At 45.5% G+C, this 15,592-nt stretch overlaps 1 protein-coding gene across 1 annotated transcript in view; it reads left to right on the top strand.

Moving 5' to 3' along the window:
* il16 (interleukin 16) overlaps positions 1–15,592 on the top strand; it is a 236,540-nt gene that overhangs the window by 45,934 nt on the left and 175,014 nt on the right. Inside the window, 1 exon segment of the mRNA XM_034184100.1 lies at positions 4,937–5,085. Within this exon segment, the coding sequence (XP_034039991.1) occupies positions 4,937–5,085 (149 nt within the window).

The following is a 15,592-nucleotide window of genomic DNA, read 5'->3' as shown; positions in this document are numbered from 1 at the left end:
TGAAAGGTGCAGTTTTATCTCACAGCACAATGCCACAGATGTCGCAAGATTTGAGGGAGCATGCAATTGGCATGCTGACAGCAGGAATGTCAACCAGAGCTGTTGCTCGTGTATTGAATGTTAACTTCTCTACCATAAGCCGTCTCCAAAGGCATTTCAGAGAATTTGGCAGTACATCCAACCAGCCTCACAACCGCAGACCATGTGTAACCACACCAGCCCAGGACCTCCACATCCAGCATGTTCACCTCCAAGATCGTCTGAGACCAGCCACTCGGACAGCTGCTGAAACAATCGGTTTGCATAACCAAAGAATTTCTGCACAAACTGTCAGAAACCGTCTCAGGGAAGCTCATCTGCATGCTCGTCGTCCTCATCAGGGTCTCGACCTGACTCCAGTTCGTCGTCGTAACCGACTTGAGTGGGCAAATGCTCACATTCGCTGGCGTTTGGCACGTTGGAGAGGTGTTCTCTTCACAGATGAATCCCGGTTCACACTGTCCAGGGCAGATGGCAGACAGCGTGTGTGGCGTCGTGTGGGTGAGCGGTTTTCTGATGTCTATGTTGTGGATCGAGTGGCCCATGGTGGCGGTGGGGTTATGGTATGGGCAGGCGTCTGTTATGGACGAAGAACACAGGTGCATTTTATTGATGGCATTTTGAATGCACAGAGATACCGTGACGAGATCCTGAGGCCCATTGTTGTGCCATACATCCAAGAACATCACCTCATGTTGCAGCAGGATAATGCACGGCCCCATGTTGCAAGGATCTGTACACAATTCTTGGAAGCTGAAAATGTCCCAGTTCTTGCATGGCCGGCATACTCACCGGACATGTCACCCATTGAGCATGTTTGGGATGCTCTGGACCGGCGTATACGACAGCGTGTAGCAGTTCCTGCCAATATCCAGCAACTTCGCACAGCCATTGAAGAGGAGTGGACCAACATTCCACAGGTCACAATTGACAACCTGATCGACTCTATGCGAAGGAGATGTGTTGCACTGCATGAGGCAAATGGTGGTCACACCAGATACTGACTGGTATCCCCCCAACAAAACAAAACTGCACCTTTCAGAGTGGCCTTTTATTGTGGGCAGTCTAAGGCACACCTGTGCACTAATCATGGTGTCTAATCAGCATCTTGATATGGCACATCTGTGAGGTGGGATGGATTATCTCAGCAAAGGAGAAGTGCTCACTATCACAGATTTAGACTGGTTTGTGAACAATATTTGAGGGAAATGGTGATATTGTGTATGTGGAAAACGTTTTAGATCTTTGAGTTCATCTCATACAAAATGGGAGCAAAACCAAAAGTGTTGCGTTTATATATATATATATATATATATATATATATATATATATATATATATATATATATATATCTGTGTCATCACGGAGACATTCCACGTCCATTAAGCGGCAATAAAGAGAGTTGACATGTGGGTTAATGAATGTATAAATAATGAATAATAAAATGTAACTAACGAATGTTGGGAGAGGAAGTCTTGTGCTTTATATAGAATTGCAGTGGCTTTTGAGATTTAACATAATTAACATGAGTTTTCCATCTTAATTTATCATCAATAAAAACTCCAAGAAATTTGGTTTCAGTTATAATTTCAATTTCAGAAACATTTAATAAGAAATTTCTTCTTAAATTCCTGGGCTTATTTCCAAATATAATAAACTTTATTTTACCAAGACGAAGCGATAATTTGTTTGAATCAAACCATTGTTTGAAATTCAGTAGTTCCCTCTCCTTCATGTCCAAGAGCTGTCCCAAATGATCCCCACTACAAAACACAGTCATATCATTGGCAAACAAAATACAACTCACAGACTTAGAAACCAAACATATATCATTTATATATAACAGAAACAACAGTGGCGCAAGAACTGAACCCCACATGCAATCTTCAAAAACTCAGAATGTATCCCACCAATATGGACACACTGATACCTGTTGTGTAAATAGCTAACTATCCAATCATGTGCCATACACAATACCATACTTCTGTAATTTATCCAATTGTAAAGTGTGATCTGTAGTATCAAATGCTTTCTGTAAATCAAATAAAACCCCTACAGTGTATTGCTTATTCTCAATTGCATTTTTAATTTGTTCAACAAAATCAATTCAAGCCAGTGAAGTACTACGATTTTTTTCTAAATCCATATTGCTGTTCACTGAGTATATGATGTTTAGTTATGAAATTGTTTAACCTCTTTACAAATATCTTTTCCAGAATTTTTGAAAACTGTGGTAACAATGAGATTGGCATGTAGTTTGAAAAGACATGTTTGTCCCCAGATTTGGACAGTGGTATCGCTTTAGCTATTTTCATTTTGGAAGGAAAATTCCCAGTCATTAATGACAAATTACAAATATAAGTTAAAGGTTTAACAATACAATCAATAATATTCTTTATCAAAAACATGTCAAAGTTGTAACTGTCAGATGATTTTTACAGAACACGTTTTTGAGGATACAATTGAATTTGATAAGTTTTTAAGCCACATTAACAAAATAGTCATTGAAATGATCTGCAATAACTTTATTTTCTTTTATGATTGTGTCAGAATTTGTGTAAAAATGAGCTGGATAATCTTTTTTCTTTTTAGTGCCTTTAATAATGGTTTTATTTTTCCCCAATAAATCGCTATAGGACTGCTTCTTACAAGATCTCATCATGTTAGTTAATTTGTTTTTATATATCTTATATTTTCTTTCAGCTTCATTTGTTCTGAGTTTTATAAACTGCTTATACAAAACGTTTTTCTTTTTACATGCATTCTGGAGTCCCTTTGTGACCCAAGGTTTATCAATTTTTCACTTATTACCAATTTTTGACACAAATGGGCAATGCTTATTATACAAGTTGGAATTAATAGAAGTAAGTTATTCATATGATTAGTCAATATTCTCAGTATAAATAATTCACCAATTGTGATGCATTAAGTCCATTCTGAGATTTTCAATAGAAACATCAGTTATTTTCCTTATGATATTTGCAGTTTAATTTTGATCATTTTTATCAACTAATGATTGGAAAGCAATAAAAACCGACAAATGATCACTGACATCACTAATAAGTAGTCCACATGTAAAATTCCCCACAGTAACATTTGTTAATATATTGTCGATAAGTGTCGATGTATTCGAAATTATCCTAGTTGGATCTGTAATCACTGGATACAGTCCCATACAGAACACAGAGTTTATAAATTCTGTTATTTGTAATTGACTATGAGGATTTAAGAAATCTATATTAAAGTCTCCACACACAAATAAGAGCTTATTTTTATTTGTGTTATACATTTCAATCAATTTAGTCACAAAAATATTTATATGTGACCAAGGAGCTCTATAAACACAGCTTTTAATTATGTTTTTTGATTTTTCACATTTAATTTCCACTGTGACACATTCCAGAACATTTTCCAAATTAATAATTTCACTTTGATGTTTCTGACTTTGAACTAACTAAAGTGCCACGTCACCACTCCATTTTTTATCCTATTTGTTTAAAAAAAATCATATCCTTCAAGCTGGACAGTGTCAATTTGCTCCTCTTGTAGCCAAGTCTCAGTAATTGCAATAACTGAAAAATGTTTATTGGATATTTTAAACAGTCCTGAATTTGTGGGCCCCTTCACACATAGTATGAATAAGTACAAATCAGGGCAAAAAACTGTGAAACAGCTCCTATGAGCAAACCACGAAAACACTGAGCCAACATAGGGTGGACGGGTGGTCAGGCAGGCGTGAACGATCCCGCTGTGACAGCTTCATGCACAAAACCAAACACAGTGCGAGCAGCTGTAACATGTGTAACCATATCGCACTGCTGTTGTGGAAAAAAAAAATACATGCCATCCACGGGATTTGAACCTGCAATTTAAAAAAAGCTCTGATTGCCAGCCAAAAAAATTTACCACTACACTACCATCACTGTCCTATAAAAGGTGCATAAAATGCCTGAAATCAACAAGGAGACAAATGCATTAAAAAAAATAAAGCCACACATTAAAAACACCACATTTTATTGAATCCCTCTTATTGAGTGAACAATACAAGTATATATGATCTGACAGTCCGTTTCTCCTGGAGCAGCCTGTCAATGTGCGCGCCGTGCGCTCGCTTGCTGCAGCCCGTCGCAACAGTGATATGTGTTAATTTATGTATATATGTGATGTATGTCCACGTGAGGACAGCAAGCAGGCACACGCGTGTCACAGTGGACAGTAAACAAAAAATAATAAGAATAAAGTCAAATAAACAACATTTAAAAATAAGAAAGTCATTTAAAAATAAGAAAGTCAAATAAGCAAGAATTAAAAATACAACCCCAATTCCAATGAAGTTGGGACGTTGTGTAAAATGTAAATAAAAACAATTGAATTGAATACACCACAAAGACAAAAATCTTGAGACAAAAAACAGCTGCTTTCTGTTCAGTTAGACTAATAAATAATGCCAGAGACCCCCATTTACTCTACCCCCACCCCCACTTCAATGCCATGTCTGTATCTGCTCAGCCAGTGAGATCAAGTGATGTCTGGGAAGAGATGGTGGATTCATGAAGTTGCTCATCAGTGGTGTTTGGTGATGCCTAAATAAAAGAGAACCCAAACAGCTGAAAGTGTTTCAGGTCCGAGAGGTTTCCAGTGCACTGAAATGTTGTTTTTCAGGACATGACACAGCATGCAAGGCTGTTTGGATTGAGGTCTCCCCAACTGGATCAAGGCCAAGTGCACGGTCACATATCAACTACATGCAATAGATAGAAAAGCATTTTTGAGAGTTGGGGATAGATCAACCTGGGTGGTTGCCATCCAGGACCGAGCACAATTCTGTAGTGTGGTGGATGCAGTGACGTGTGGCATTAGCACATGGTCCCAGATCTCAATATGTGCACTTTTCCAGGTGTTCATCCATACTGGATTGGGGATCTGGACAGTATCATCATGAATTTTCAAGAGCCATGCAGGAACCATCCCCATGGGTCCAGTAGACTTCATGGAAACAGGAAGTCTCTTTCTCAACTGTTACATGTTCCGCGGAACACAACACAGGTATTTGTACACTTTATCTGACATTTGACTTTGAATAGAAACTATTAAAGTGAAACACAATCAGTTCAATAAGCTAAAAGTGTTGGGAAAGTGTAGTGACACGGACCCACAACAGGGGGCGTAAATGAACGGACAATGGAAGGAGTCAAATTATAACACTTTACTGTTGTGAATGACACAACCAAACACAGCAGATTCAGAATGTGCAACAGTCAATTAATAAAGGTGTCGTGTGGGCAGGCTCGACGATAGGAGACGCCCGTCTGGAAACGAACCGGAACCACACGATTTCCACCACCACCAAACCCGAGGAATACTGGAGCCGCCAAGTCCCGGAGTCCCCAGGTGGCCACCTTCCCGGCGTGTCGGATCTGGTACTGCTGGCAGAAAGCAAAAGACAGTCAAAGGGTGGGTGTGTGAACACCCAGTAACAATCCTGGTGGGAATTCCACCTCCACCTCTCACTCAACACTTTGCAGCAGTCCCTCAGAAGAAAAAGAACGCCGTCTTGCACAGCCTCCACTAAACGGACCGGTACTCCTGCAAACACTCACAATAACAGATTTACAAATATCACAAAAGGCTGAGGATATTACTTCCAGATGAAGATGATATCTCGGCAGTTTGGTGGAGGTGTCTTCCTTCTTTTATACCAGATGTGATGATTAGTGACAGCTGTCACGGATGATGGGTGACAGCTGTCACCACGGCTTGTTCCTGAGGCGGCAGCGCCCTCTCGTGCCTGAAGCCCGCACTTCAGGCAGGGCGCCCTCTGGTGGTGGGCCAGCAGTACCTCCTCTTCAGCGGCCCACACAACAGGACCCCCCCCTCAACGGGCGCCTCCTGGCGCCCGACCAGGCTTGTCCGGGTGGCGACGATAGAACTCGGCCAGGAGGGCCGGGTCCAGGATGAAGCTCCTCTTCACCCAGGAGCGTTCTTCGGGTCCATACCCCTCCCAGTCCACCAAATACTGAAAGCCCTGGCCCATTCGACGGACGTCCAAGAGCCGGCGAACTGTCCAAGCCGGCTCCCCGTCGATAATACGGGCAGGAGGCGGCGCTGGACCGGGTGCACAGAGGGGCGAGGTGTGATGCGGTTTTATCCTGGAGACATGAAATACCGGATGGATCCGCAGTGAGGCCGGGAGTTGGAGCCTCACTGCGGTAGGACTGAGGACCTTGAGGATGGGGAAGGGTCCAATGAATCGGTCTTTTAGTTTGGGGGACTCGACCTGGAGTAGAATGTCCTTGGTGGAAAGCCACACCTCCTGCCCGGGCTGGTATGTGGGGGCCGGGGACTGTCGACGGTCTGCATGGGCTTTAGCCCTCGTCCGGGCCCTCAACAAGGCCGAACGGGCGGTGCGCCACACCCGACGGCATCTCCGCAGGTGGGCCTGGACCGAGGGCACACCGACCTCTCCCTCCACCAAAGGAAACAAAGGGGGTTGGTACCCCAGACACACCTCGAATGGGGAGAGGCCGGTGGCAGAGGACACCTGGCTGTTATGAGCGTACTCGATCCAGGTCAGATGTTCACTCCAAGCCGTCGGGTGTGCGGAGGTCGTGCACCTGAGGGCCTGCTCCAACTCCTGGTTGGCCCATTCGACCTGTCCGTTAGTCTGCAGGTGATACCCAGACGAGAGGCTTACAGTGGGTCCCAGTTCCCGGCAGAAACTTCTCCACACCTGCGAGGAGAACTGGGGACCGCGATCCGAAACGATGTCTGTTGGTATCCCATGCAGCCGGACGACATGGTGGACAAGGAGATCCGCTGTCTCCTGGGCCGACGGGAGCTTCGGGAGGGCCACGAAGTGGGCCACCTTGGAGAAATGGTCCACTATCGTGAGTATGGTGGTGTGTCCCCGGGACGGCGGGAGGCCCGTAACAAAATCCAGACCGATGTGGTACCAGGGCGGTGAGGCACAGGAAGTGGCTGTAGAAGTCCCTGTGCCTTCTGGTGGCCCGCCTTGCCCCTGTCGCAGGTGGTGCAGGCCTGGATGTAAGCCCGGACATCAGTCTCCAGGGACGCCCACCAGAAGCGCTGCCGGACCACTGCCACGGTCCTACGCACCCCTGGGTGGCAGGAGAGCTTGGACCCATGACAGAAGTCCAGAACGGCAGCTCTGGCTTCTGGTGGGCCGTATGGTCTGTTCTTTGGCCCTGTTCCGGGATCTGGGCTCCGTGCCAGGGCCTCCCGGACGGTCTTCTCCACGTCCCAGGTCAGAGCAGCCACGATAGTGGACTCCGGGAGAATGGGTTCCAGTGGATCCGACAGCTCGGTCTTGACTTCCTGTTCATGCACCCGGGACAGGGCATCCGATCTTTGTTTTTTGGTCCCGGGGCGGTAGGTGATCCGGAAGTCAAAACGACCGAAAAACAGTGACCAGCGGGCTTGCCTGGGGTTCAGTCGCTTGGCGGTCCTGATATACTCCAGGTTCCGGTGGTCAGTGAAAACCGTGAAAGGCACTGACGCTCCCTCCAGCAGGTGTCTCCACTCCTCAAGAGCCTCTTTCACCGCAAGGAGCTCTCGATTGCCCACATCATAGTTCCGCTCTGTTGGGGTCAACCTGCGGGAAAAATAGGCACACAGGTGAAGAACCTTATCGGTTTCTCCGCTCTGGGATAGCACGGCTCCTATCCCTGAGTCAGAGGTGTCCACTTCAACCACAAACTGGCGACCAGGATCGGGCTGCACCAAGACCGGTGCAGTCGAGAACCGGCGTTTCAACTCCCTAAACGCGGCTTCGCACCGATCCGACCAGGTGAAGGGAACTTTTGGTGAGGTCAGGGCCGTCAGGGGGCTAACTACCTGACTATACCCCTTAATGAACCTCCTGTAGAAATTTGCGAAGCCGAGGAACTGTTGCAGCTTCCTACGGCTTGTAGGTTGGGGCCAGTCTCTCACCGCTGCGACCTTGGCCGGATCCGGGGCGACGGAGTTGGAGGAGATGATAAACCCCAGGAAGGACAAAGAAGTGTGGTGAAACTCACACTTCTCGCCCTTCACAAACAACCGGTTCTCCAATAACTGCTGCAGGACCTGACATACATGCCGTACATGGGTCTCAGGGTCCGGAGAAAAGATGAGAATATCATCCAGATATACGAAGATGAATCGGTGCAGGAAGTCCCGCAAGACGTCATTAACCAAAGCTTGGAACGTCGCGGGGGCGTTAGTGAGGCCGAATGGCATGACCAGGTACTCAAAATGACCTAACGGGGTGTTAAATGCCGTCTTCCATTCGTCTCCCTTCCGAATCCGAACTAGGTGGTATGCGTTCCTAAGATCCAACTTTGTGAAGATTTTGGCTCCATGCAGGGGGGTGAACACTGAATCCAACAAAGGCAACGGGTATCGGTTGCGAACTGTGATCCCGTTCAGCCCCCGATAATCAATGCATGGACGAAGACCGCCATCTTTTTTGCCCACAAAAAAGAAACCTGCTCCCATCGGAGAGGTGGAGTTACAGATCAGCCCGGCAGCTAAGGAGTCCCGGATGTAGGTCTCCATTGATTCGCGCTCAGGTCGGGAGAGGTTGTACAGCCTGCTGGACGGGAACTCCACGCCTGGTAACAAATCGATGGCACAATCATATGGACGGTGCGGGGGAAGAGTGAGTGCCCGATCCTTGCTAAAAACATCAGCAAGATCGTGGTACTCAACCGGCACCGCCGACAGATTGGGGGGAACTTGGACCTGCTCCTTAGCCTGGGAACCGGGAGGAACCGAGGATCCCAAACACATCCGATGGCAGGTTTCGCTCCACTGTACCACCACCCCGGATGGCCAATCAATCCGGGGATTGTGTTTCATCATCCAGGGGAACCCCAGAATCACACGGGAGGTAGAAGGAGTCACAAAAAACTCAATCTCCTCCCTATGATTCCCTGACACTACCAGAGTTACTGGTGGTGTCTTGTGTGTGATTAAAGGGAGTAGGGTGCCATCTAGTGCTCGCACCTGCAATGGTGTAGGTAGCGCCACCAGAGGGAGCCCTACCTCCCTGGCCCATCTGCTGTCTAACAGATTCCCTTCTGACCCTGTGTCTACCAGTGCTGGGGCCTGAAGGGTTAAATCCCCACTAAGGATTGTAACTGGGAGTCGTGCGGCAATATGTGTGTGTCCCACGTGAATTTCTTGGCCCACCCTAAGCCCAGTCTCTAGGGGCGGGCGTTGGTGTTTAACCGTTCGGGGCAATTGCTCAATTGATGCTCCATTGAGCCACAAACAAAACACGCCCCGCGTGGAAACCTCCTCTGTCTATTAGGTGGTCTAAATGTGGCCCTGCTCGTGTCCATAGCTTCGTCAGCAGGGGGAGCTGTCGCCCCACGGGACGTAGAGGCCAGGGAGCGTGGGAAGGGCGGACCTTTCTCGGACTCGGAAGGAAGAGGGACAGCGCGCGCCCGGCCACGTCCTTCGTCTCGTTCCCGACGGCGTTCCTCAAACCGATTGTCTAACCGTATAACGAGATCAATAAGCCCATCTAATTCCCGCGGTTCATCCTTGGCCACTAGGTGCTCCTTTAGGACCGACGACTGTCCGTTTACAAAGGCGGCGCGGAGCGCAGCGTTATTCCAGCCGGACCTCGTAGCCGCGATGCGAAAGTCGACTGCATAATCAGCTGCGCTTCGGCGCCCCTGTCTCATCGACAGCAGCACGGTTGAAGCGGTCTCTCCCCTGTTAGGGTGATCAAACACAGTTCTGAACTCCCTCACAAACCCAGTGTATGTGTGAAGGAGCCGTGAATTTTGCTCCCAAAGCGCCGTAGCCCAAGCGCGTGCCTCTCCCTGAAGCAGAGTAATCACATAAGCTATTTTGCTTGCGTCTGACGTGTACATGACGGGACGTTGTGCGAAGACGAGCGAACACTGCATAAGAAAGTCCGCGCACTTCTCCACACAACCTCCGTACGGCTCAGGAGGGCTTATGTATGCTTCAGGGGATGGTGGGAGGGGTTGTTGAACGACCACTGGAACATTAATATCTAGCACAGGATCGACAGGAGGAGGAGCTGCAGCAGCGCCCTGAGCGCTTGCCGCCACTTGCGCGGAGAGAGCCTCCACCCTGCGGTTCAGGAGGATGTTTTGCTCGGCTATTTGATCCATTCGAGCCGTAAAGGCGGTGAGAATATGCTGTAGCTCACCAATCACGCCTCCTGCAGATGCCTGCGCTCCCTGCTCTCCCATTGGTTGTTCAACAGCCTGGTGACGCCCCTCGGGGTCCATGACGCTGGCCGAGATATCCTGTTGGGAAAGTGTAGTGACACGGACCCACAACAGGGGGCGTAAATGAACGGACAATGGAAGGAGTCAAATTATAACACTTTACTGTTGTGAATGACACAACCAAACACAGCAGATTCAGAATGTGCAACAGTCAATTAATAAAGGTGTCGTGTGGGCAGGCTCGACGATAGGAGACGCCCGTCTGGAAACGAACCGGACCCACACGATTTCCACCACCACCGAACCCGAGGAATACTGGAGCCGCCAAGTCCCGGAGTCCCCAGGTGGCCACCTTCCCGGCGTGTCGGATCTGGTACTGCTGGCAGAAAGCAAAAGACAGTCAAAGGGTGGGTGTGTGAACACCCAGTAACAATCCTGGTGGGAATTCCACCTCCACCTCTCACTCAACACTTTGCAGCGGTCCCTCAGAAGAAAAAGAGCGCCGTCTTGCACAGCCTCCACTAAACGGACCGGTACTCCTGCAAACACTCACAATAACAGATTTACAAATATCACAAAAGCCTGAGGATATTACTTCCAGATGAAGATGATATCTCGGCAGTTTGGTGGAGGTGTCTTCCTTCTTTTATACCAGATGTGATGATTAGTGACAGCTGTCACGGATGATGGGTGACAGCTGTCACCACGGCTTGTTCCTGAGGCGGCAGCGCCCTCTCGTGCCTGAAGCCCGCACTTCAGGCAGGGCGCCCTCTGGTGGTGGGCCAGCAGTACCTCCTCTTCAGCGGCCCACACAACAAAAAGCCAAGTGGCCTCTGTCTGTGTATGCATGCGTGCGTGTGTATGACTTTGATCATGGACAAAATGGGGAGAGCTGACATTTGCCATTTGGTATGATTATATATTTTGAGTCAAGGATGAACGCCGCCAAAACAGAACATAGATAGGACTAATACATTTGGAGAAACTACAAATATTAGGTAACACCAGTGAACAACAGACGATAATTACATTCTGGACTCACACACCATTCCAGCAGGGGGCAGTAAATCATCTATATATGAAAAGCCAGGAGCCTCTGTGTACGTGTATGCGTGCGTGCGTGCGTGCATGTTTGTGTTCCCTTGAACACTGAGAAACTAGGGAGACCTGACATTTTCCGTTTGGTATGCTTCTGTATTTTGGGTCAAGGGTGATTGCTGCCAAAACAGAATGTTGATAGGACTAATATTTTTGGAGAAAAATAGATATTACATAACAACAGTGAACAATGGATGCTGATAATTGCATTCTGTAGTCACACGCTATTCCAAATCATTATAAAAACTTGGCATAATTTATTACCACCCTTGAAAAAATGTCAGCTACCTATTTTATAACCACTACCCAATCTAGAACCCATGCATCCTCACGGGCAATGGGCTAATATTCTTACTCACTGACATCAGAGACTAAAATGCCGAACATTTGCCAACTGCAGCACATTTTACATGCGGGAGCAACCAGTAATTAAAATGATAGGTTTTTTCTTTTCCACAAGATTAGACATTTTTAGCAGAAGGAAAGTAAGGCCAGAAGCAGAGGTGAGTTCAACTGTTTTCTCGTGGTGTGGGTGGGAGGAGAAATGGTGGAGTAATTCTGAAGGAAGACTATATTAAGAGTGTGTTGAGGTTAAGTGAGTGTGTGACAGGGTGATGGTTCACTTCAATTCAGTTTAATTCAATTTAGGTCTAATGGGTTAATGTAATGTGTGTGAATCTGGAAATTGGAGGGTGATGATGAATGTCATTAGTGCATATGCCCCACAGGTAGGCTGTGTGATAGAAAATGATTTCTGGAGTGAGTTAGGTGAGATGGTGGAGAGTCTGCCCAAGCATGAAAGAGTGGTGAGTTCCGAGGTCCAGATACTGCCACTGGGGAGACCGGGCCTTCTCTGTGGACGCACCCAGACTGTAGAACAAGTTCCCCCGCCCCCCGAGATTCGCACCATCACTGATCTGGGTCTTTTTAAATCTAAATTAAAAACCTTCCTTTTTAGAATGGCTTTTGCACAACCAGCAGCGCGCTCTGACATTTTATTTGTTTGTTTGTTTTTTATTTGACTGTGAAGCACTTTGGCCACCCTCTGGGCTGTGGAAAGGGCTATATAAATAAACTTGATTTTTCCGTACGACTCTTTATATCCTTATTGCCAGTTCAGAGCAGGATGGGGTTTACACATGCGCTGACACGTGTATGGTGGTTGCATGTGTGGCAGGCGCATGCATGGTGGAAACTGAAAGTGCTTTTGTCTGTCTTCAGGTGCTAGGATAAAGTTTTATGTGCTTTCTCTCTCAATTCATAATACCTCTTCTTAGTTCTGAGCTGAGCTCGTTCAATTTTATAGGTGTTTAATGTATTGTATTGAAGTTTCCTCTGAACTAAAGATTGATATGTGTCTTTAGAGCCATTTCTCAGATAATCTTTTTCCAAAAGTAATTTTTCTTTATCCAACTTATCAGTATCCTCTGTGTATTGCTTTTTCAGACATTTAGTATAGGAGATGATCTGTCCTCTTAGATAGACCTTTATTGTATCCCATAAAATGAAGCTGTTAGGAGAGGAGACAGTTGTGTCACAAAACACCTTAAACTGATCTCTTAAGAATGTACAAAAATCAGCTCTCTGCAAAAGAGTGGGATTAAGGTGCCATCTATAGGGTGTTTTGGGCTTACTTGGGAACAAGAGTTCCCATAACTAGAGTTATGGATAAATATTCAGCATCTAATGCTCTATGAAAATAACTGGGTAGACAATAAAAATAAATCAATAGTGTGGTATTTATGAGTAATCTGCCTCAAAATGTCCATTAAAATTAGGTTTGTTATATATGTTTGAATAGTCTTAGCTGATTTAGACTTGGAGATTGTCTTAATCGATTTGTCCAAAGTAGAATCGAAACAGAAATTGAAATCACCTCCTATAAGTATATTTTGCTGCCCCCCTGCAACCTTTAGAAATATATCTTGCTTGAACAACTCATCATCATAATGAGGTGCATATAACTAGGGGTGACTATGGTTCTGAAAATATTCTGCCATTGACAAAGACATAACATCCTTATCAGTACAACTGTATCAAGAACAGTTATACTGATAATTTTCATGATTTTCCTTTATAAATCATTGGTTGTCTGGATCAGGAATTTCAGTTAAATATATGATATAGCAGACGAACACACTGATATTTGAGAAGTGAAATGAAGTTTCTAGTATTTACAGAAAGTGTGCAATAATTATTTAAACAAAATTAAGCAGGTGCATAAATTTGAACACCCTTGTCATTTTATTGATTTGAATACATTTAGCACTAATTTTGGAACACAAAATTGGTTTGGTAAGCTCATTGACCCTTGACCTCCTTACACAGATGAATCCAATCATGAGAAAGGGTATTTAAGGTGGCCATTTACAAATGTTTATCCTCTTTGTATCTCTTCTAATGAGTGGCAACATGGGAGCCTCTAAACAACTCTCAAATGACCTGAAAACAAAGATTGTTCAAAATCATGGTTTAGGGGAAGGATACAAAAAGCTATCTCAGAGATTTCAGCTGACAGTTTCCACTGTGAGGAACATAGTGAGGAAATGGAAGACCGCAGGCACAGTACTAGTTAAGGCCCAAAGTGGCAGGCCAAGAAAAATCTCAGATAAGCTGAAGTGAAGGATGGTGAGAACAGTCATAGTCAACCCACAGACCTGCTCCAAATACCTACAACATGATCTTGCTGCAGATACTGCCTCTGTGCATCGTTCAACTATACAGCACAATTTGCACAAGAAGATGCTGTATGATCCTGTAATGCAGAGGAAGCCTTTTCTACATACATGGCACAAACAGAGTCACTTGAAGTATGCTAAAGCACATTTGGACAAGCCAGCTTCATTTTGGAATAAGGTGCTGTGGACTGATGAAAGTAAAATTGAGTTATTTGGACATAACAAGGGGCGGTAAAGAACACAGCATTCCAAGATAAACACTTGCTACCTACAGTGAAATTTGGAGGTGGTTCCATCATGTTGTGGGGCTGTGTGGCCAGTGCAGGTACTGGGAATCTTGTTAAAGTTGAGGGTCATATGGATTCCAATCAATATCAGCATATTCTTGAGAACAATGTTCAAGAATCAGTGACAAAGTTGAAGTTGCGCCGCGGCTGGATCTTTCAAAGACAACGACCCTAAACACTGCTCAAAATCTATTAAGGCATTCATGCAGAGGAACGAGTACAACGTTCTGGAATGGCCATCTCAGTCCCCAGACCTGAATATTATTGAAAATCTGTGGTGTGATTTTAAGCGGTCTGTCCATGCTCGGAAACCAACAAACCTGAGATGTTTTGTAAAGAAGAATGGTCCAAAATACCTTCAATCAGAATCCAGACTCTCATTGGAAGCTATAGGACGTGTTTAGAGGCTGTTATTTCTGCAAAAGCAGGATCTGCTACAACCCCAATTTCAATGAATTTGGGACGTTGTGTAAAATGTAAATAAAAATAGAATGCAATGATTTGCAAATCCTCTTCAACCTATATTCAATTGAATACACCACAAAGACAAGATATTTAATGTCCAAACTGATAGACTTTTTTGTTTTTGTGCAAATATTTGCTCGTTTTGAAATGGATGCCTGCAACACCTTTTAAACATACCACTGGGACAGTGGTATGTTTACCACTGTGTTACATCACCTTTCCTTCTAACAACACTCCAAGAGTTTGGGAACTGAGGACACTAATTGTGAGTGTCATGATTGGGTATAAAAGGAGCATCTCCAAAAGTCTCAACCATTCCAAAGCAAAGGTCACATTCTGTTTCTAATTTTATGCTTATATGGCTGACACCATGAATCATGCAAATCTGCTTTTTTTTCTGGGGACTTGGGGGGATTCTGGGAAGGACATGGTGACAGTCAATCAGAGTAGAGAGGCACCGTGACGTCACTGGCTGGTCTCTCTCTGGCTGATAATCCAACATGGTGGAATCCGCTCAGAAACTGTTGCATTTCTGCGTAAATATAACATCTTTCTCATATATTATGTAAAAGCTATGTTGTATGGCTGGGGGGCCTGGCTGCCTTTTTGTTTCTGTCTTTTGTTTTTCCTTCCAGGTGGCTTGCATTTGGGACTGAGTGGCTGTGTTGCTGAGGTTATCAGGACCTCACCCTGATCACCTGCGGCTCGTCAGGACTCACAGCTATGGTGCATCTATATGGATTGGAACATGGTGGCATTTAAGACTGGAGTATACAGTGTGTATTTGCCAGAGACTCGACCTTGTGACCAGACG

The sequence above is a fragment of the Thalassophryne amazonica genome, chromosome 2 (assembly GCF_902500255.1).
Source record: "Thalassophryne amazonica chromosome 2, fThaAma1.1, whole genome shotgun sequence".
NCBI lineage: Eukaryota > Metazoa > Chordata > Actinopteri > Batrachoidiformes > Batrachoididae > Thalassophryne > Thalassophryne amazonica.
The sequence above is the reverse complement of the archived record's forward strand: the minus strand, read 5'-3'. Positions and strand labels throughout refer to the sequence as shown.